The sequence below is a fragment of the Cricetulus griseus genome, chromosome X (genome assembly GCF_003668045.3).
Source record: "Cricetulus griseus strain 17A/GY chromosome X, alternate assembly CriGri-PICRH-1.0, whole genome shotgun sequence".
Lineage (NCBI taxonomy): Eukaryota > Metazoa > Chordata > Mammalia > Rodentia > Cricetidae > Cricetulus > Cricetulus griseus.
Window position 1 is genome coordinate 114,159,742 of NC_048604.1, and position 23,302 is coordinate 114,183,043.

Genomic DNA, 23,302 nt, shown 5'->3' on the forward strand with positions numbered 1-23,302 from the left:
TAGAGTTTGTCTTAGACTTGTGACAATTCCTCCTGCTTTGTAATTCCAGTTTCAAGAGCTCCTACACCCTCTCACAGACATACATGCAGGCAGAACACCAATGCACACAAAATAAAAATAAGTAAGCCGGGCGTGGTAGTGAACACTTTAAATTCCAGCCCGGCAGAGGCAGAGGCAGAGGCATTTTTTAAAGATTTATTTATTTATTGTGCATACAACATTCTGCTTCCATGTAGATATGCACACTAGAAGAGGGCACTAGACCTCATAATGGATGGTTGTGAGCCACCATGTGGTTGCTGGGAATTGAACTCAGGACCTCTGGAAGAACAGTCAGTGCTCTTAACCTCTGAACCATCTCTCCAGCCCGATTTTGTGTATATAAGCATTTTGCCTGCATTTATTTATGTGTGTCACCTGCGGAGTTCGGAAGACAGTGTCGGATCCCCTAGACCTGCATTACAAATGGTTGAAAACCTAGGGAGAATCAATCTGCCACCACGGTTATATCACTGAGAACTACATTTCCCAGAATGCGCGGCGCGGCGCGTTCCTATGACATTTCAAACCGTTTACCAGCGTGATCGGTTTTTCCCACGGCTTCAAGACCTGTCCTTGAGGCATTGCGTCTCGGCCGGCCCCTAGCGAATTGAGCTTAAACTAAACTTCCCAGCAAGCAGTGCGCTAGCCTGGGACTCGGGACAAGATGGCGGACCCAAACAGTGTGCCGCGGGCTGCCCCTTCAACGGCCCCGATTTCTTTCGGTTTCACTCGCACGTCTGCCCGGAGGCGACTGACAGACCCCAGAGATGGCACAGGACGGGCCTCTGAGGAGAAAGATTTCTTAACGACCGTGGAAGGAAGGGAGCTACAGAGGTGAAACGCTGGGTCTTTCACGTTTTGGAAATCGGTGCGGTGGGCGGAGGGCAGAATACGAGTTGTTTGCCCTGATGACAGTGATTTAGAAGGCCTCAAACACGGCCTCAAGAAGTTTATGGAGGCATCCGGGAGTGGTGGCAAATGTTTATTAATGTCAGGACCCGGGAGGTTGGCACCGGAGGATCAAGAGTTGAACGCTAGCCTGGGCTGTATGAGAGCCTATATTTAAAAAGAGAGAAAAATAATTAAAATTTAATTTATTATTAAATTTAATAATTTAAGGGCAAGGAGGAGGTTTGTTAGAGAGGTGGGTGAAAATGGCGCCTGATAACCAAAGGTATATATTCCTCAGAGAAAAAGTCATTGGGACTTGAGGACATGTGCGTTTTGAGAAAGGAAAAGGAGGGAGAATGACAAGACTTTTAGTGTCTCAACTGAAATAGTGGAAGCTTCTCCGATTTGGAGAATGCGGCAAATACAGGTTTGGGGAGGCCATCAGCAGCATAATTAAGAAACTGATCTGAAAGACCTAAGGGAGGGACTAATGGAAGACAGCTGTCCGGAAGGCTGTTTGCTAGCCTGAAACTGGGGAGAATCTCGACCGAAGATGGTGATTTGTAAGTCATTGTGGTTGAGAGTCCAGGAATGATTTCCATAAGACACATTTAAAGCTGAGGACACGAGGAGAGGTGATGCTTGCTTGTAATTTCAGCACTAAAAGGTTGCACCAAGAGGACAGAGTTTATAAGACCAGACTGGGCTACATAGTGAGATAACTGTTTCGAAAAGAAATGGGAGGACCTGCGGAAAAATAACTTGTGGAACATGGTCCTTCGGCTGGGTGTAGATATCTCCACTTTCTAACACTTGTACTTTCCTAACCTTTTCTCTCTGTCCCCACATCAGTGTGAACCCTCCAGAAGCCCCCAAGGAACTAGTCATCCCATTGATCCAGAATGGCTCTCGGAGGCAACCACTGGCCAAGAGCCCTAAGACATCCTCAGAAACTAAGACTGTATTAATGTCAGATGGTGTGCTGTCCCAGGCTGTGAAGGAGCTCATTGAGGGTAAGTGAAACCTCCCCCTTTGCTCTGCCCCAGTACAGGTAGACAAGGAGGAAGTTGGAAGGATAGAGTATGGCCTCATTGATCCTCCCATTCTTCCTTAGAATCCAAGAAGTCCCTGGAGGAGAGGGAGAATGCAGGTGTTGACCCCACGCTCACTATTCCCATGATCCAGAAAGGATGCAATCCCAGTGGGGAAGGAACAGACAGCGAACCTCAGGCTGAGACAGTGAGCTGCCCCTTTGCCATCCTCCCCCATCATTGCCTCTACCCCGTCTGGCTAGCCTCCTTGCACATAGCAGGGAAACTGTGCATGTGTGTCCCAGAGCCTTGCCAACTAGCCTTTCTCCCTTCCATCCTTATTAGAAGCTTTAACAAATAGATAGCAGGCTGTCCCAAAAAGTACTTGAATTCTGGTATTATCTGATAGAGGTGGACAGCAGAGTGGATGGGAAATACAAATGCTATCAGAGTACACACTGTTGGGAGGCAGAGGCAGGCAGATCTCTGTGAGTTCGACAACAGCCTGGTCTACAGAGTGAGTTCCAGGACAGCCTCCAAAGCCACAGAGAAACTCTCAGAAAAAAAGAAAGAAAGAGTACACACTCTTTGGAACCACTTTTGCTTGTTTCCTCTTTTTTTTCCTTCTTTCCTTGTTCTTTTTAAACGTGTAGTATGTAAAGAACTCTAAGGAAACCAGTGTGACTGGATTGGAATGAATGAGGGGTCAGGCCATAGATGAAGGCAGAGGTGACCAGATCAAAAGGGCCTTCTGAGCCACGGGGAGGACTTTTTCTTTTAGTGTGAGTGAAATGAGAGCTATGGGAAAATTCTGAGCTGACAAGGGTTGTAACAGGATCCCCTCTGGCTGCTGTGACCCAAATATGACTAATAGTGAAGGTAAGGAGGGAAGCAAGTAGCCTAAGTTCAGGATAGAGGCGGTAAGGACACTCAGAAGAGTGGCAGGAATGAAGCCTGGAAGGTTAGGGTCTGGTGAGACAAGAAAGAGATATGTCTCAGTACATTTTTGCTTTGTTTGTTTTTGTTGTTGTTTTTTGAGACAGGGTTTCTCTGTGTAGTTTTTGGAGCCTATCCTGGCACGCGCTCTGGAGACCAGGCCTCGAACTCACAGAGATCTGCCTGCCTCTGCCTCCCGAGTGCTGGGATTAAAGGCGTTCGCCACCAACGCCCCGCCAATAATGAAGTTTTTAGTCATAAATTTGTTGTAATACATCTTTCAACTGAACTATTCTCATCAGTCTTCAGATGTGCTTTGGGTTTTTTCTTTTTGAGACAGTTTTATGTAGTTCAAGCTGGCCTTGAATTCATTATGTTGCCAAGAATGACCTTGAACTTGTGGTCTTCGTTTCTCCACCAGTATCAATCAGGCTTTTTGTTCTCTCCACCCCACCCCTTTTTTGAGACAGGATCTCACTCTATATCCATGGTAGCTGTAAGTTTCCATGTGATTGCTGGGAACTGAACCCTGGTCCTTTGGAAGAGCCATCTCTACAGCTCCCTTGTTTTTTTTTTGTTTTTTTTTTTGTTTTTTTAAACAGATCTCACTTTAGAGCTCTGGTTGGCCTTGAGCTCACAGATTTCTGCTGCTCCCACCTCCCCTGTGGCATGTGCCTCCAGGCCCAGGTCTACTAAGTCCTTATTTTTACAACTGAGCCTGTTCAGAGCACTCTTCTCCTAGCCTCATACCTCCTCCTTCCTTTTTTTTTTTGTTTTTTTTGTTTTTTTGAGACAGGGGTTCTCTGTGGCTTTTGGAGGTTGTTCTGGAACTTGCTCTGTAGACCAGGCTGGCCTCGAACTCACAGAGATCAGCCTGCCTCTGCCTCCCCAGTGCTGGGGTTAAAGGCCTGCACCACCAATGCCCGGCTTATACCTTCCTCTATCATATCACTTATCTTTAATTAAATGATGGGTCAGTGGCTCCCCTCCCTCTGCATTCCCCATAGCCAATGTTTTGTTTTTGCTGTTGAGTTGGGGGGGTGGGTCTTACCATGTTGCCCGGGCTGGTTTCAAATATTTGGCTTTAAGCCACACTACTTTCTCATCTCATATATAGCCAGAGCTACTGGATAGTGCCACTGTGCACAGTACTTCTTTATTTTTCTTTATAAAATGTATCATATTTTCAGAATTTGATTTATTGTATGTCTTGACAACTACATCATAAGCCCTAACAGAGACTTTCTATTTTATTAGTTCCTTATCCTCAGCATCTAAAATAACAGAATAGGTCCTTTAAAAACTTTTAAGGCATATTTATTTGTATTTCATGTGTATGACTTCATGTGTATGCATATATGTATGTGCACCATGGCTCTTTACTGCCGAGCTCTCTCTCCAGCCTCTATAATAGGTTCTTTGTAAATACTTGTTGAGCTGGGTATGGTGGTGCACGCCTTTAATCCCAGCATTTAAGAGGCAGAGGCAGGCTGATCTCTGAGTTTGAGGCCAGCCTGGCCTGGTTGACATAGAGAGTTCCAGGACAGCCAGAGCTACATAGTGAGATCCTGTCTCCAACAAACAAAAACACTGGGGGAGTGGAGTACTAGAGCAATGGCTCAGAAGAGCACTTGTTGCTCTTGTAGACCCTGGGTTGAAGCCCCAGTACCCACATGGTACACATCCACCATGCCTCCAGTTCCAGGGCATCCAGTGCCCTCTTCTGACCTCCACTGAAACCAGGCACACACATAGTGTTCAAGAGCCAGGGGTGTAGGAAGTCACCTCATGAGTGCCAGCAAATACTGCAAACAGGGTCATCACAAAGCCTGACTCCCTTCTCCTGCCTGACCAATAGGTGCCAGAGGAAGCCAACTATGAGGCAGTCCCTGTGGAGGCCTATGGGCTGGCCATGTTGCGGGGCATGGGATGGAAACCTGGCAAGGGCATCGGCAATACTTTCAGTCAGTGAGTTTTCTGGGGGATTTGGGGGGTGGACAATGGGTATAAATAAGACCCCTGTGGTTACATTTAATCTAAAACCATCCAGGTGGTGAGGGAGGACATTGTCACCCTCACCAGTTCAGTAGTCACTCACTACTGTTTCAAACCCCGATTTTCACAGAGCCTTAGGTTCAAGCCTGTTATTGCAAAAGAATAAACCAAAAAGCAAACAACCTCAGATTTGCCTTCAAAACAGTAAGAAGATCCCACTTAAAGTTTCCTCATTGTGGATCAATTTACTCATCTGAAAAATGCAAATGGTAGTGCTGCCTTCACAGGTTTGTTGCAAGAGTTAAATGAAACTATACTCATGAGGCACACATGGTGGGGTTTAGTCCCTAGTAAGCAGAAACTAAACATGCTTACTCTTACTTCATAGACTTATAATCCCTTTGTTATGCTGGTGTGTAGCCCAGTGATAGAGGCTTGCCTAGCATGTAAAAGGCCCAGAGTTCCATCCCTAGGACTGAAAAACAAAATCCCTTTTCAGTTGTAAATCCTCAAAGAATTCTGAAGTCATTTGGTAGCCAAATATGACTATAATTGGTATTGAGCATTCAGAACTATTCCCCTTGCTCTGTATACTTACCATATGATTTCTTCTGTAGAAATGTTACCATATTTGTTTATATGAACCTAACTTGGCACTTGTAGATAGGATGGGATAGATAGTACATGCAACAAGTTAATTCACTTGAATCAAATGCAATTGCTTTTTGAGGGTGCTGAAAATGTAGCTCATTGGTAGAGGTGCTTATCATGCATTGAGGCCTTGGATTCCCCCCCTAACACAAGAAAAGAAAAGTTGGCATTTTGATAGCTCAGTGAGTTCTAATGTGATATCAGAAAGGGTAATCTAAATATAGATGTGGGGCTGGTGAGCTGCTGGATGGGTGAAGGCCTTTGCCTGTAATCCTGATAACCTCAGAATTCACATGGTAGAAAGAGAATAGACTCTCATACGTTGTCCTCTGATTTTCACATGTGTGTCATGGTGTACAAGCATACACAAATAAATAAAAATATAAAACTAAGGATTTCTGCGGTGTGTTTGAGTGCTGGCAGGAAAGTGTTGAAGACTTGTACTCCCACAAACCTGTGTTCTTCTCTGCAGAGTCGTGAAGCCCCGGGTCAACTCTCTAAGGCCAAAAGGCTTAGGACTGGGTGCCAACCTGATGGAGGCCAAGGCCTTGGCCTCCACTAGCTCTCATCACCCACCAAGACCAGATGGGGATCGAGAGAAGGATAAGGAAGGGTTGATGCCTGGAGGAGCTGTGGTGATCCTTTCTGGCCCTTTCCGGGGCCTCTATGGGAAGGTAAAAACAAACATATCCCTGAAACCATGGCAGGTAGCAGGGAAGATTAATTGGAGGGGCAGAGTGAGGAAGAGTTGTGGATAGAAAGGCTGCCAGTCAAGTCAGGTATCATGGGACATGCCTGTGATCCCAACCCTCCAGAAACTGAGGCAGGAAGATCACAAATTCAAGACCTGCCTGGATTACATAATAAGTGCAAAAGCAGCCTAGTAACTTTCTGAAGTAAAATAAAAATTTTCAAAGGATAGAGATTTGGCCCAGTAGTCAGAGGCACCTAACAGGAGAAACTAAAATCGTGAGAAAGAAGCAGGCCTATAATACTAGCACTTAGACTGAAGCAGAAGAATTTCCAAGAGTTCAAGGCCAACCTGGGATACATAACAAGAACCTTTTCCAAAAATAAATAAAAACACACAACCAATCACAATACAGAGTTGTGAAGCCCAGTCCCAATAGATACATGTACAAAACATTTCTGAACCCAAAGCTCAGACCATTGCAGAAAAGGAGGCAGAAAGATTGTAAGAACAAAGGATTGAGCAGGAAATTGCTGTGAGGTTGTTGTCTCTTAGCAATATCAGAAGCTACACCCATAAAGTCTCACCAACATGACTGCCCAAACGTGAACTGATCAAGGATGACACCAATGAACATGCCAGACTGGAAGGAGAAAAACCTGTGAGGTCTCAATCCCACACAAAGAACTGAGGAAAGCTGGGAATGGGGAGAGGTGGTCTTCCCCAGGGAGAAGCACACCAGTTGGTTGTTGAGTGCCAAACAGCCCTGAAAACACATACAGGTAGCGTTATATGGACTGAACAGGGTATATTTAGGGATATATATGTATATAAAATACATATATGTATGCAATAATAATTGGTAAAAAGGAGGCTATGAGCAAGGTGCTGGTGGCACACGCCTTTAATCCCAGCACTTGGGAGGCAGAGGCAGGTGGATCTCTGTGAGTTCAAGACCAGCCTGGTCTACAAGAGCTAGTTCCAGGACAGCCTCCAAAGCCACAGAGAAACCCTCTCTCGGGGGAAAAAAAGGAGGCCATGAGTTTGAAAGAGCAGGGAGGGCTATATGGGAGAGTTTGGAGGAAGGAAAGGGAAGGGAGAAATGTTGGAATTATATCATAATCTCAGAAATTTAAAGAATGTAATTAAATGAAAGGGGGGAAAGACAAAGGATAGGCATAGTAACATACTCAGGAGATTGAGGTGGTAGGATTACTGAAAACTCAGGGCTATCCTGAACTACGTTGTGAGTTCAAAGCCAGTCTTAGTTATGTAGCAAAACCATGTGTCAAAAAACAAGAGAAGGGGTTGGGGAGATGGCTCAGTGGACAAAGTGCTTACTACACAAACTTGAAGACTGGCATTCAGACCATGGAACCCACATAAAAGCCAGGAAAGTGGCAGCTGCAGGCCATTCCAGCATTCAGGAGGAAGTAAGAATCCTCAGAGCAGCCTGGCTATAGTAGCCTGAACTGGCCAGCTCCATATTTGGCAAGGGACCCTGCTTCAGGAAAGTGCAGAGCAGCTGAGGGAGACACCTGATGACAACTTTGAGCCTCTACATGTGTCTGCTTTCTGGTTTACTTTTCATCAATCTGTTCTGGTTTGCTTCTAATAATGTCAGAATCATGGCAAGCCAGTGCAATACACTGTAATACTTTCCACTTGCTGTGCTCAATTCAATATTACTGCCACTAGCAATGTGGACACCAGTTTTGGTCAATATGGCATAGTATTCTATTTCAGATTGCCTCAAAGCTGGCAGTTGGTGGTAAGGATAACCAATGTTGCTTTGCCCTGTTTTGTCATCTTCAGAGTCTGCCTGTATCCCAGCATTTATTTTTCACTTATAACAAACTAGAGCCTAGAGTTGATTGACTCCAGACACCTTTCTGTCTCTGTGGCCACCATCTTCCTCTTATGTTCAGGACAGCCCCCAACCAGAGCAGGCACCAAAATGTCCAGGGAGTGAGAAAGGAAGGAACTCCCACAATGCAAAGCTCTTCATGGTACTATTTTTCTTCATGGCCTGGTATTGCATGTCTTTAATCCCAGCATTCAGGAGTCAGAGACAGACAGATCTCTGTGAATTTGAGGTCAGCCTGATCTATATGGCGAGTTCCAGTCCAGTTAAGGTTATATAATGATACCTTGTCTCAAAATAACAAAAATAAGTGTAGGTATTTGTAGGTAAGTGTGGGTGCTCAACATTGGGTTCCCCCTAGAGCTAGATTAACAAGTGTTTGTGAGCCACCTGGCATGGATACTGGGAACTGAGCTAAGGTCCTCTGCAAGAGAAATAGTTGTCTTAACTGCTGAGCTCTCTCTCCAGCCCTATAAATCCTAATCTTACAGGCCTGCCTGGCCCACTGCTTCAGTGAGCACTCCAAAACAATTTTCTGGGCCTTTTTGGGTCTCAGTTCTCAACCAAAAGGGAGAAAATGCCATATCCCACAATTTCCATGAAACATAAGTGTTTAAAAGATGTCTGAAGCAAACATGGTGGCTTATTAATGCAAACCTAGTACCTCAGAAGCTGAAACAGGAGAATTGCTGCAAGTTTGAGTCCAACCTCAGCTACATGACAAGTACTAGTCTAGCCTGGAACCTATCTTGAAAAAAATGAGAGGTGGGGAGATGTCTCAGTGTGTGAAAATGATTGGCTAGCATGCAACCATGAGGACATGAGTTCGGATCCACAGCACCCATATAAAAACCAGGCATACATGCATCTATAACCCAAAGCTGGGGAGTAGAGACTCTAGGTAGATCTCCAGAGCTCATCGGCCAGCCAGCCTAGCTGAATCAATGAGCTCCAAGATCACTGTTTCAAAAAAAAAAAGATAAAAAAAGCATAAGGTGGAGCTAGAGAGATGGCTCAGCCATTGAGAGCACTTGCTGCTCTTCCAAAGGACCCGTGTTGATTCCCAGCACCCACGATGCAGCTCACAACTGTCTGTCACTCAAGTTCCAGGAGATCCAACCCCCACTTCTGGGCTCAGCAGACAATGGGCATACACATGACATGGTGTAGAGACACATACATGCAGGCAAAATATGCACACATGAACTAAAAATTTCAAAGAAGTAAGGTGGTTTACACCTTTAATCCCAGCACTTCAAAAGACAATGCAAGCAGATCTCTGTGAGGTTGAAGCCAGCCTGGTAAAATAGTAAGTTTCAGGCCAGTGAGCTAGCTACATAGTCTCAAAGCATAAGGTGATGAGCACTCAAGGAAGACACCTGATATGGACGTCTGTCCTCCACATACACATGCACACACCACACAAATAGTAGCTACGTGTATGTAAACACACACACACACACACACACACACACACACGTCTTTGTTTTACATTTTGCTAAGGGAGATACAGGAACATGCCTGCTCCTGCTTCTTCTTTTTTTAAAGATTTTATTTATTTAGTATAACATTTTGCTTCTTTGTATATCTGCACACCAGAAGAGGGCATCAGATCTCAATACAGATGAGTGTGAGCCACCATGTGGTTGCTGGGAATTGAACTCAGGACCTCTGGAAGAGCAGCAAGTGCTCTTAACCTCTGAACCGTCTCCCCAGCCCCCTACTCCTGTTTCTTAGGAGTTATAGTTTTAGTAGAGATAAAGGAACCATGCATGGTCCTAGCCATAACAGGTCACAGCATACAGTTGGGCTTTAATCCCAGCACTCAGAGACTGGTGGATTTGAGTTATAGGCCAGCCAGGGCTACATAGTGAGAACCTCTATCCAAAAACAAAGCAAACAAGGTAAGAGAGACACAGAGAGCTCAAACCTATTAGAGGTAAGGGCTGGACATTTTAGAACTAGCAGCTGTAGTCCATTCACCCTCTGCCTTATTCCTACCTCCCACCTTAGGTAGAAGGCCTTGATCCTGACAATGTACGGGCCATGGTTCGGCTGGCAGTAGGTAACCGCATTGTGACTGTTAGTGAGTATTGCCTACAACCTGTTTCCCAGCAGGAGTTTGATAGCCACGCCTCACAGCCAGGTGAGACTCATTGGTGGAAACTTGGGAAGCATGGTGTCAGGCAGGCTTTCTCTATATCTGGAGGAAGGAAAAGCAGTGTGGGACTTCCAGTCAGAGGTCAGGCATGAGAAGGGACAAGACTAGTTTATTCATTTTTTTGTTTGTTTGGTAGTGCTGGGAATAGAACCCAGAGCCTTGACACTGTTACCACAGAGCCACATCCCCAAACTAGTTTGTTCAGTTTGAGAAGTGCTTGATCTAGTACCCTGCATCTTCATCCTCTCTAAGCAGCAAGAAATGGGTATGGAAAGCAATTCCTACCCGCAGGAGGTCCATTTGTATTTGGAGTGATGGTCCTCTCTTTTGCCAGATAGGAGACTAGGGTTGGGGTGTGAGCAAAGGAGAGGCAGACAGAACAGTAATGGTTGTAGGGCCGCTTAGAGGTCCTTGCGGCTCTTCCCCTCTGCTATGAACGCCAGGCAGTTGACTCTGCTGTGTCTTTGCTGTGGGCTGGGTGCTTGAGAGGAGCTTCCTGAAGGAGGTGGATGGGAAATGGGGCCTTTGCCAGGAGAACAATGACCCTTGAGAGGAAGTGCTGGTGAGACTTTCTCCTTGATGTCCCTATACCCCCTTGAACAGGCCACGTGAGCAAACCTTCCACAGAGCAGCAGAGCAGAACAACTGGAACAGCCTGGTCTTCGAAGGCCCTCCAGAATCAGGAAGACTCAAAGAGGAGGCAGAAGGATTCAGAGAGGAAGCGGAAACACTCCGCAGACCGGTAGGAGCCTGGGCAGGAGCCCAGGCCTCTGGGATTTCAGAAGAAGGCAAGGTATGGGGTGGCTCAAGCAGTCAGGGAAAACTTCCAAGGCAAGGCAGGGCAAAGAAGGAACTGGGAACAGCAATAGGGGTGGGTTTTCCAGCATGCCCTTTAAAGATAGGTTGGCTTTAACATGGGTGTGACAGAAATGTAATCCAGATGCTGGCTTTCTCCACAGGCAGGATGAACCTGTGGCAAAGAGTGAGAAAGCAACCTCTAAGAACAAGCATTGGCTACACAGGGACTTACGTGTACGCTTCATTGACAAACTGTACAAGGGTGGCCGGTATTACAACACCAAGGTATGAACCCCACAAACTGAGTCCCCTTCCTCGCCCAGGGACTTGGCGCTTTACCTTTGTGACATCTTTCTTCCTTGTCATTCTTCTCTAGATGACAATTGAAGATGTCCTGAGCCCAGGTACTTGTGTGTGTCGGACAGATGAAGGCCGAGTTCTAGAAAGTAAGTCTGAGCCACTATACCTGGGATGTTCAGCATCCTAGAAGATGATAAAGAATGGGTCTATGGCCTGGAGAGATGACTCAGAGGTTAAGAGCACTGGCTGTACTTCCAGAGGTCCTGAGTTCGATTCCCAGCAATCACATGGTGGCTCACAACCATCTGTAATGAAATCTGGTGCCCTCTTCTGGCCTGCAGGCATACATGCCGGCAGAAATATATATATATATGGGGTGAAAAAAGAAAGGGTATATTCCAGGGGCTAGAGAGGTGGCTCAGAGTAGTTAAGAGCACTGGCTGATCTTCCAAAGGACCCAAGTTCAATTCCAAGCAACCACATGGCAGCTCAGAACTGTCTATAACTCCAGTTTCAGAGAATCTGATGCCCTCATCTGACATCAGTGAGCAACAGACACACACATGGTGCCACAAACATACATGCAAGCAAAACACACATGCACATAAAATAAATCTAAAAAATATTTTTCAGAAGAAAGAAGGGGGCTGGAGAGATGGCTCAGCCCTTAAAGACTAGGCTCACAACCAAAAAATATAAGAAGAAAGAAAGGATCCATTCTAGTACTTGAGGCTGTCAATATTCCCACAAGTCCAAAGTCAACCTGGACTAAAGTGGTGTAAGATCCCGTTTTAAGGGCTGGAGAGATGGCTCAGCAGTTAAGAGCACTCACTGTTCTTCCAGAGGTCCTCAGTTCAATTCCCAACAACCACATGGTGGCTCACAACCACCTTGAATGAGATCTGGTGCCCTCTTCTGGCATGCAGGCAGAAGACTGTATACATAATAAATTTTAAAAAATCTTTAAAAAAAAAAAGATGCTGTTTTAAAAAGAAAAGCAGAAGCCAGGCATTGGTGGCGCACACCTTTAATCCCAGCACTTGGGGAAGCAGAAGCAGGCAAATATCTGTCTACAGAGCGAGTTCCAGGGCAGCGAAGGCTACACAAAGAAACCCTGTCTTGAACACCCTCCCCCCCAAAAATAAATGGAGGGAGGGAGGGAAGGGAAGAATAAGGAATGGGATCTGAGGCCAAGAGCTGGGAAGTTGGGCAGGGTTCAGGTTCTCTGCAAGGCCCAGCATCCTCTTCCAGAGCAGATACTTCCTTGACAGGAATTACCCAAACCCTATGTATTTTCTGTGTCAGATTAGTGTTAAAATGACTATTTGTCCCTGTCAAAACTATTGCCTTTGCAGGAAGAAGTGTATTGAGCTCACACTGCAGGGCAGACTGAGAATATGCCCAGTAAATAGTTTTGTAGGAAAATGTTCCTGTATGGTAGCTATTTCTATGAATTACTCATTGGTTTTCTCACCTGTGAAATGGGTAGAGTGGGACTCTATCAAAAGAATATAAGAATAGCTCTACTGGGTGGTAGCAGTTTACACCTTTAATCCCAGCACTCGGGAGGCAGAGGCAATTGGATCTCTGTGAGTTCAAGGCCAGCCTGGTCTATAGAGCGAGTTCCAAGACAGCCAAGGCTACACAGAGAAACCCTGTCTTGGGGTGGGGGTGGGAGTATCTCTAATAAATATTAGCAAAGGCCCTCCTGACAGGATCAAGCCAGACTGGCCTTTTCTGTGAACCTCATTCCCCTCTCCCTCATCTGCAGGCGTGAGAGAAGACATGCTGGAAACCCTGATTCCCAAGGGAGAGGGCCGTCGTGTGATGGTGGTGCTGGGAAAACACACTGGAAAGGTGAGTTCCTATGCCTGGGAATGAGTGTGGAGATCACTGAGGATCTGGGCCGACTTTGCTAACTCTCTACCCCATCTCTCCTCAGGTGGGACGACTTCTGAGTCGGGACAGTGTGAAGAGTCAGGGTTTGGTACAACTTGGGAGAGACAATCAGGTGGTGGAGCTCCACTATGACGCTATCTGCCAGTACGTGGGCCCCAGTGACTCAGATGAAAACTGACATGTGGACCACTGCTGTCACCCAGGCTGTCACTATTGTGTAGCAATCTACAGCAGCTGCCATGGAGAAGATAATTGTTTTGTCCTCCTTTGAGCTGCAAGGACAGGGACATGAGTAGATAGACCAAACTGTCTACCAAAATTTAGAGTGTATAATAAAAACCATTTTTAAAAGTGGAAAGGTGAAATCAAAACCAATATGTGAGCTTTGAATTTAGTTGGGAACTGAGATGACTGAGGTAGAAACGCCTTCATTTCTTAGTCTCATTTCCCTGCTCAGAGTTCAAGACAAGTTAAATTGCCTATCCAATACAGAGCTCACTCGTGGAGCATAGAAACTGTGAAATCTGCCCCCAAACAAACACTATAGAATCTCCAGTGCTACATCTCAGAACAGCTTCTGTTTGGATCTTGAATGGCTTTCAAAGGCCCATATCTTTCTTTTTAAATGTATTATTTTTAGTTATATATATGTGTGTGCCTGTGTGAGTGTGTGTGATTATGAGTACAAATACTTTAACCAAAAGTGTTAAGTCCTCTGGAGCTGAAGTTACAGGCAATTGCAAGCTGCCAGACATGGGTGCTAGGAACCAAACTTGGGTCCTTTGAAAGAGCAGCAAGCACTCTTCACCACTGAGCCATCTCTCCAGCTCATATATCTGTATCTTAAAGGATTCTTGCCCAGGATTCAGCACCTATTTTTGACCTTTGAAAGATAAAGGCCTAGTAGAAATTACTTAGGTTATGACTTAGAAACCTCCAAAACTGTGAACCAAAATAGACTTTTCCTCCTTATACTTTAATTATATCTGGGTAGTTTGTCAGAGTAAGGGGAAACTGACTACTGCTCTCAGTGAACTCTAGGACAATTTCTTGCTTGCCCTAGGTGACTGTGTTCTAAGCCTTTTCCCTGCTTAATGGCCCAAGATAATCAGCAAGAGAAGTCAGAGCCTTAGACACAATTGCTTCTAAATCATCCTTGAAGCTTAAGTCATTCATGCAGTAAATGGTAATTGACTTAGGTCTGGGCCACAGGTAAAACTACCTAGTCTGTTATCCTGTTGCACACTGAAAAGAATCAGAGCATCCCAGAATAGGATGATAAAGAGATGGCACTCAGTGTGTGTCTACCATATGTAAAGCCTTGTGTGTTCCATCCACAGTACCACCAGGAAAAAAGGGAACCAGAGGCAAACTGAACTCTGACAAAAATGAAAAAATATAAAAAGACTTGAGTCACCAAGTGTGGTAGCCCATATCTGTCATCTATCACTTGAAAGGCCGAGACAGGAAGATTCGCGTGAGTTCTAGGACAGTCTAAGCTTCATCAAAAGACCCTTTCTTCAAAAACTAAAAAAACAAACAGTAAATGTGCTGGGTGTGATAGCATACACTGTTGATCCCAGCACTCAAGAGGCAGATCTCCATGAGTGTAAGGCCAGCCTGGTCTACAGGGCAAGTTCCAAGTCAGTCAGGGCTACATAGTAAGAGCCTGTCTCAAAATAGAAATAAGGGGAGTGTGGCTTTTCTCCTTCCTATTATCCCTTTTGTGTCTCTTGTCTAATTGCTATAGCAAAGACTTTGACACTGTATAAAATAAGATAGGGGCAAGTGGGAATCTTTCCTTATCTCATTCCTGATTTTAGAGGAAATGCTCAGTATACCTCCATTTAATATATGTTGGCTATAATATAATGTTGGTTTATTGTATATAGCCTTTATTATTTTGAGGTATTTTCCATCTATTCCTACAGACTCCAGAACATTTATCACAAAAACATGTTGAACTTTGTCAAATGTGTTTTCAGCATTGACTGAAATAATTAATGTGATGTCTGTCCTTGAGTTTGTTTATATGATGTATTCATTCCATTTACTGATTTATGTATGTTGAAACCACTTTGTCTTTCTGGGATGAAGCCCACTTGGTCATAATGTGTGTGATCTGCTCAATGTATTCCCGAATTCAGTTTGTAAGCATTTTCTTAAGAATTTTTGCATCTTTGTTCATCAAAAAATTGGTCGGTGGTTTTCTTTCTTTCTTTTCCTCTTCCTTCTCTTCTTCTTGCCTTTACCTGGTTTTGGTATCAAGATGATTGTGTCTTCTTGATGACATGATTCTTCACCTAAAAGATCCTATTGAGCCTGCTAGGAAACTCATGGACTTAATAGACACTTAAGAGTAGGTTATAGCCGGGCGTTGGTGGTGCACGCCTTTAATCCCAGCACTCGGGAGGCAGAGGCAGGCAGATCTCTGTGAGTTCGAGGCCAGCCTGGTCTCCAGAATGAGTGCCAGGATAGGCTCCAAAGCTACACAGAGAAACCCTGTCTCGAAAAACCAAAAAAAAAAAAAAGAGTAAGTTATAGGATACAAAGTCATTATTAAAAACAGCCTTTCAGCATTCAGAAGTCAGAGGTGGACAGATCCCTGTGAGTCCACGTCTCTATGTAGTCCTGTGGTCTACATAGAGAGTTCCAGGTTAGTCGGGGTTGCATAGTGAGACCATCTCAAAAAAAAAAACAAACCAATAGGTAGGCTTTATTTATGCTAACAGGCTATTCTCTAAGAAAGAAAATAGGGAACATACTCCTTTCAAAGTAGGTCCTCCAAAAATAAGTATTTAGGAATAAATTTAATCAAAGAAGTGAAAAACCTCTACAAAGAAAATTTCAAGATATTAAACAAATCACAGAAGATACTAGTTAATGGAAAATTATTCAATATTTCAGGATAGACAGAATTAACATTGTGAAAATATCTATACTACCAAAATTAATTTACAGAATTTATGCAGTACCTATCAGAACCTATGCAGTACCTATGTCATAGTTTACAGGTTTAAAAAAACAATTCATATGAAACCACAAAAGATTATGTACAGTCAAAGCAACTATGCCAAACCTACCAAACATCAATTACACTACAGAGCTGTGGTGGATAAAGACAGCCTGGTACCCGAAAAAAAAATAGACAGACCAATAAAATAGAATACAGGACCCAGAAATAAAATGGCTAAGCTACCCCCACTTCTTTATTTTTTTAAGATTTTATTTATTTATTATGTATGCAACATTCTGCTTCCATGTGCCCAGAAGAGGGCACCAGATCTCTTAATGGATGGTTGTGAGCCACCACGTGGTTGCTGGGAATTGAACTCGGGACCCTTGGAAGAACAGTCAGTGCTCTTAACATCTGAGCCATCTCTCCAGCCCCACTCTTTATTATTATTATTATTATTTTGGTTTTTCTAGACAGGGTTCCTCTGTGGCTTTGGAAGCTGTCCTGGAACTAGCTCTTGTAGACCAGGCTGGTCTCGAACTCACAGAGATCCGCCTGCCTCTGCCTCCCGAGTGCTGGGATTAAAGGCGTGCGCCACCAACGTCCGGCTCCACTTTTTTATTTTTATATTTTTATTTTTTGTTTGTTCTTTTTTTCTGAGACAGAGTTTCTCCGTATTGCTTTGGAGACTGTCCTGGAACTCACTCTGTAGACCAGGCTGGCCTCGAACTCACAGAGAGCCACCAGAGTGCTGGGATTAAAGGCATGCACCACCACTCCTGGCCCAAAGAACTTTTTTGAATAGAGCACAGGAACTAACCCAAACTATCAACAAATGAGACTGCATGAAAATGAACATTTTCTATACAGCAAAGGGAACAGTGGGCAGAGCCAACAGCATAGTGAACAGAAGAAAATCTTAACTAGCTACACCTCAGACAAGGTTCACATATCCAGAATTTACAGAGAACTGCAGAAATTAAATACCAAGGAAACAAAACTGCCAGTCCTCAAATGAGAAAGTGAACTGAACAGACAATTTAAAATACAAATGAGCTGGGCATGGTGACACATACCTTTAATCCCACCTAGCACTTGGGAGGCAGAGGCAGGTGGATTTTCTGAGTTGAAGTTTACCCTGGTCTACAGAGTGAGTTCCAAGACAGCCAAGGCTACACAGAGAAACCCTGTCTTGACCCCCCCAAAAAAAACCCTACTTTGAGATATCACCTCACCCCAGTCAGAATGGATATCAATAAATCTGACAACCAGTGTTGGGAAGGGCGTGGAGAAAAGGAACCCTTATTCACTATTGGTGGTGGTGCAAGTTAATAAGGTCATTGGAAATCATTTTGGAGACTTCTCAAAGAACTAAAAAATGGAACTGCTATATGAACCAGCTATTTCACTCCTAGGCATATACCCAGATAACTCAGTACCCTACCATAGAGATATTAGCACCCCAATGTTTATTACTGCTTTAATTACTATAGCAAAGAATGGACTTCATCTGGTTGTCCATTAACAGATACACACAAAACAAATTTTCATTAGCCATATATTAAAAAATGGAATGCTAGCCAGGCGGTGGTGGTGCACGTCTGTAATCCCAGCGCTCAGGAGGCAAAGGCAGGCAGATCTCATTGAGTTCGAGGCCAGCCTGGACTACAAAGTGAGTTCCAGGACAGAGAAACCCTGTCTTAAACCCCCCAAAAAGGAATGTTATTCAGCTGTAACAAAAGAGTTAAATATTTGCAGGAAAATGGATGGACATAGAATATATGTTAAATGAGTTCATACAATCTCAGAAAAGATGCATGTTCTCATATTTAGAATGTTGCCAATAATATATACATAAACAAATGTACACATGGGATACAGTATAACACAGAAAAGAACAAGAAGATCAAGTATGAAGGAATGGGAAAGACTGAATACAGGTAATGGACATGAGTTATGAAAGAAGATATGAAGCTAATTGCTGGTGGTTTTTTTTTTTTTTTTTACATCTATAGGTGTTTTGGCTGCATTTGTGTCTGTGCACCACGTGAGTGCTTATAGAGGCCAGAAGAGTTACCATGTGGATGCTAGGGATGAACCCAGTCCTTTGGAAGAGCAGCCAGTGCTCTTAACTGCTGAGCCATCTTTCTAGCACCCATTGTTACAATTTGTGTTGTATCATTTTTTTTGACGAAGGGTCAAGATAGGGTGTTGTGGAACTCTAAAAACTAGTGTGTCCTCAAAAATCTCTGCCCCCCTCCACCGTGAGTACTGGGATTAAAGGCGTGTGCCACTATGCGGGGCTCAGGATTGTTACTGTTTTTTTGGGGGGCGGGGGTTCGAGACAGGGTTTCTCTGTGTAGCCTTGGCTGTCCTGGAACTCACTCTGTAGACCAGGCTGGTCTACTCACAGAGATCCGCCTGCCTCTGACTCCCGAGTGCTGGGATTAAAGGCGTGCGCCACCAACGCCCGGCATTACTTTTATGAAATATTTTAGCAAGGTTTAGCATTCTTCCAAGCCCCTCCCCACCCTCGTCGGTCACTCCTGCAATCCTAGCACTCTGCAAGTCAGCAGGAGGATCTCACTGAGTTTTAGGTCAATCTGGCCAACACAGTATGTTCGAAGCCAGCCTGGACTATATACAGTGTGCGACCCTGTCTCAAAAATAAAAACCCAGTCGCCCCACCAAGTTTCCCCTGTCAAATCTTAGTATCTCATGACTACCCACCCTAAGAATTTGTGCTCAGGGAAGTGTCCACCTCCAAGCCTGTGACGCTAGCACGGCTCGAACCACTGCGTGAGACCCAAGGGGCGCCGGCTCGAGACCCGCCGGACTGAACCACAGGGGTATCGGCGGGGGGGGGTGGACTCGGGAGCGGAGCGGCCGCCGGGCGGAGGGCGGCCATCTTGGAACGTTCCACGTGCCGAGGGTGGAGCAGCGAGGAAAAGGGCGAAGCGGCGTCTGGCCCGCAAACGGGCGCCAGTCCGCTCGCCCCGGAACCCCGTCCTGGCCTGCTTTCTGTCACTCGCTGCTGGCGGATGGCAGTATCGAGTCAGCGGGACGCCTCTATCCCACCCACCACGTTCAGCCGCTTTCCCGTGACCCCTCCAATCTTTCCGTTTGGAACCTGCTCCCAAGGCCCTCGCGCAGGCCATTGGCTCAGGAGCTGCCCTGCTGGGCTCTGATTGGTCAAGGGCCGACTCCGTCTGCGGCTTTCTGAGGCTGCGTGCAGGACCTGGGAATAGCGTAGCTCCGCCTCCGCCCTTGCACCAGATTTCCGGAACTGCTTCGAGGCATGCGCAGTGGTTGTGGCCAGTGGCTACATCCAAAGTGGCATCGGGCCAAAGCAGGCTTTAAGGACCTGGAGTCCTGGATTCAAATACCACCTCAGTGTGTAAAATTGGTCGCGGGTAAAATGTCAGCAGAGGGTACTTGTTCACTGTCGGAGGTTAGTGAGATCGCACACCAGTTCATGGCGCTTCCATCATAACAATTTTTTTAGATCAAAAGTTATCAATGTTATTGTGCATACTGGTGCATGCCATTAATCCCAGCACTAGGTAGGCAGAGCCAGGCTGATTTTCGAGTTCTGGGTCATCTTGGTTTACATAGTTCCAAACCAAACAGGGGTGCATGGTGTTAGATACAGGCAATAAATAATCTCAGCCTTGCACAAAAGAACACTCAAAGGGAAAGTAAAGTAGCTAGGTAAGGTAAGTCTTGGGGGAGAGGGTGGCAAAAGGAGTATTCCCCCTTTAATTATGCTTTTTTATTTCAAACTTAGCAAGCATACATTGATCATTCGAAGTCTCTAGTAGCAGTACATTACTGTTATAAGTCATGGCTTAAACGTGGTTTAAGGCAGTGGATCTCAACCTTCCTAACACTGCAACCCTTCAATATACTGTTAGTTCCCCATGCTGTGCTGACCCCCAACCATAAAATTATTTCCCTTGCCACTTCCTAACTGTAATTTTGCTACTGTTATGGATCCTTCTGTAAATATCTGTGTTTTCTGATGTTGTTAGGTCACCCCTGTAAAAGGGTGGTTCCTCACCCCCTAGGGGTCACAGCCTATGGGTTGACAACCACTGGCTTAAGATATGTATACCTACTAAAGGGTAGTTCCTGGATCAAGCTATTGAGCTGACCCAACTGGAATATGAAGTTTTCACCCTGTCCAAAACTTTTATTCTCTTGACTAGAGATTTGTCTTTACAAGCCTTTAGTGCTATTTTACTCTTCTCCCCTCTGGAAGGGTCACTCTAGAATTGTTTAGGAGCCAGATTAGAGATCAGGTTTCCCAAAACACGTTGGTATATCTGATCTTGGACAAGGAAGAAGCTGCCAAGAGGACCAGACAATTTGGGCTTTTAGCCAAAAAAGGTGTATACTTTTCCTGGAGGCCTTTTTACCTTAAAGTGTCCAGCCAATTCCTACCTCCTCCTTAAGAGGTGCCCCTAATAGCCATTATGGGATTGGGATGATGACTGATCTGGTTTTCTCCAGATGAATTTTCAGTGTCTGATATGGCATTTTGAGGGTACTCTTCCAGGGGGCCTATCAAAAAAATCCCAACTGTCAGATGTAGGCAGGAAAGGAAGGCCTTAACAGATGCCAGGGAAGAGATGTGAGGGACAAGTAAAGGCAAGAGTTAGGATAGGCAGCAAATCCAACCCAGATCTGTTGGAAGAGGAGCCAATGCTCTAAAGACTGAGCCATCATCCTGAAAACCACAAAACATACATGTTTAGAAATGCATATTATTTTGTGTATATGTGTGTTTTGCCTGCCTGTATGTCTGCATATCACATGTATGCAGAGCCCCCAGAGACCAGAAGAGGGCATCAGATACCCTGAGACTGGAATTACAGTTGTGAGTCACCATGTGGGTACTGGGGATAAAAACTGGGTACGAAGAGCAGCCAATGCTCTTAACCAGTAAGCTAGCACTCCAGCCCCCATACATAGTTTTTGTTTGTTTGAGGCAGGGTCCTACTATGTAGCCCTGGGTGGCCTCAAAACTCAGAGGTCTATTTACTTCCATTTCCAGAGTCTAAGGCCAGTACCACCATGCCTGGCTCTCTACTTTGTTTGAGATAGGATCTCTTACTAGACTGGAGTTCGTCACTTGTCTAAGTGGTGGGCTACTGATTCCCTGGGATTCTCCTGTCACAACTGCCACCTCCCACCACTGGGATTATAGATGTACTACTCTGCCCAAATTTTACATGTGGGGATCTGAACTCAGGTCCCTGTGCCTGCCCATCAGGCACTTTACCCATTGACACATCTCCACACCCATTTAAATTTTGTTTTATTTTTTTCAAGATTTTATTTATTATGTATACAGTCTTCTGCCTGCATGCCAGCAGAGGGCACCAGATCTCATTCAGGGTGGTTGTGAGCCACCATGTGGTTGCTGGGAATTGAACTCAGGACCTCTGGAAGAACAGTCAGTGATCTTAACTGCTGAGCCATCTCTCCAGCCCCTTGATTTATTTTTCAATGTGTATTATGGATGCTTTGCTTGTATGTCTGTGTGTGCACAACTTTCATGCCTGGTGCCAGGAAAGGCCATTGAATCCCCTGGAACTGGAGTTACAGACAGTTGGGAGATTCCCTGGTACACTGAAACTCGAGCCCTCTGGAAGAGTGGCCAGTGCTCTTAAATGCTGAGCCATTTCTCCAGTCCAACAACACCGGGGATTTTGTTTGTTTTTGGTTGTTTTTTTTCCTTTGGTTTTTCAAGATGCAGAGCCCCCAGAGACCAGAAGAGGGCATCAGATACCCTGAGACTGGAATTACAGTTGTGAGTCACCATGTGGGTACTGGGGATAAAAACTGGGTACGAAGAGCAGCCAATGCTCTTAACCAGTAAGCTAGCACTCCAGGTTTCTTTGTATAACAGCTTTGGCTGTCCTGGAACTAGCTCTGTAGACCAGGCTGGCCTCGAACTCACAGAGATCTGCCTGTCTCCCAAGTGCTGGGATTAAAGGCATGAGCCTCCACTGCCTTAAACACAGTTTTTTGTTTTTGTTCTTTTAAACAGGGTCTCTTGAAGTCCAGGCTTACCTCAGCTGAGGTAACTGAGGCTGGCCTTGAACTGTCAATTCTCAGACTTTATCTCCAAAATGCTGGGATTGCAACTTGAATCAGCATGCCCAGTTACCCTGATACTTTTTCTTTTGAGACATGGTCTCACTTTGTAACCCTGGCTGGCTAGTTGAATGTGGACCAGGATGGCCTGGAAATTGTGACAATCTTCTTGCCTCTCTGCCTCCTGTGCTCGAATCATAAGCATGAGATATCATGCCCAGCTGCTCCTGCTATCTTGAGGAGCACCTTAGGAATCATGAGTGTTCTCCTGGGTTTGGGATCAAGGCTAATTGTCCCCTTCTGCACAGGCTTAAACTCCGGCAGCTCCAGGCGCTAGTGGATGCATGCACGCCCTCTGCTGGCGATAGGGAGGCCAAGGTACATCGTTCTGGTAATCTTTGTACCACATTGCGCCTGCGCGGCAAAACAACAAAAGCCCATTTACTGGGGCTGTAGCCGCCTGTGGGTTTGGGTAGGCAAAGAGCAGCATTTTGGGAGATGAGGCCCGAGGTTGTTAGTTAGGTTCCTAAGTAGGGCAAGTGGGTATACCTCAGGACAAAAGGCTGCAATGGTTCTCCAGCTTCCTAATGCTGCGACCCTTTAATACAGTTTCTCAAGTTATGGTGACCCCAACCATAAAATTATTTTCTTTTTTTCTGTTTTTTTTTTGAGACAGGGTTTCTCTGTATTGCTTGGAGCCTATCCTAGAACTCTACTTATCTATCTATAATTTATACAGTTGTTAATATTGAGAAACGAAGGTTGTGGTTTTTTGGCCTGGAACTCATGACAATCTCCTGCCTAAGCCTCCTGTGTTAGAATCACAGGTTTGAGCACCAGGCCCAAAACATGTTCTGACAATCGTCTATCACAGAAACTCTAAAGCAGCAGCCCTGAACCTGTGGGTCGAGACCCCTTTGGCAAACCTCTGTCTCAAAAAATATTTACACAAGCATTCATAACAGTAGCAAAATGACAGTTATGA

The 23,302-nt window shown here is 45.1% G+C and overlaps 1 protein-coding gene across 1 annotated transcript; it reads left to right on the forward strand.

Annotated features, from left to right (window-relative positions):
* The first annotated feature begins 624 nt into the window (after positions 1 to 624).
* On the forward strand, positions 625 to 14,799 carry Gpkow (G-patch domain and KOW motifs). Its single transcript, XM_027433236.2, has 11 exons — positions 625 to 876; positions 1,786 to 1,946; positions 2,048 to 2,172; positions 4,759 to 4,868; positions 6,019 to 6,220; positions 10,115 to 10,247; positions 10,866 to 11,004; positions 11,222 to 11,345; positions 11,437 to 11,506; positions 13,132 to 13,217; positions 13,303 to 14,799. The coding sequence occupies exons 1-11, from the start codon at positions 707 to 709 to the stop codon at positions 13,435 to 13,437; spliced, it is 1,455 nt and encodes a 484-aa protein (XP_027289037.1). The 5' UTR covers positions 625 to 706; the 3' UTR covers positions 13,438 to 14,799.
* Positions 14,800 to 23,302: the final 8,503 nt, after the last annotated feature.

Excerpts from the sequence above, each read along its gene's own strand:
- Gpkow (XM_027433236.2), top strand. The coding sequence starts at position 707 with ATGGCGGACCCAAACAGTGTGCCGCGGGCTGCCCCTTCAACGGCCCCG. Across the intron at positions 6,221-10,114 it reads TCCGGGGCCTCTATGGGAAG|GTAGAAGGCCTTGATCCTGA; the intron begins GTAAAAACAAAC and ends CTCCCACCTTAG. Across the intron at positions 11,346-11,436 it reads GCCGGTATTACAACACCAAG|ATGACAATTGAAGATGTCCT; the intron begins GTATGAACCCCA and ends ATTCTTCTCTAG.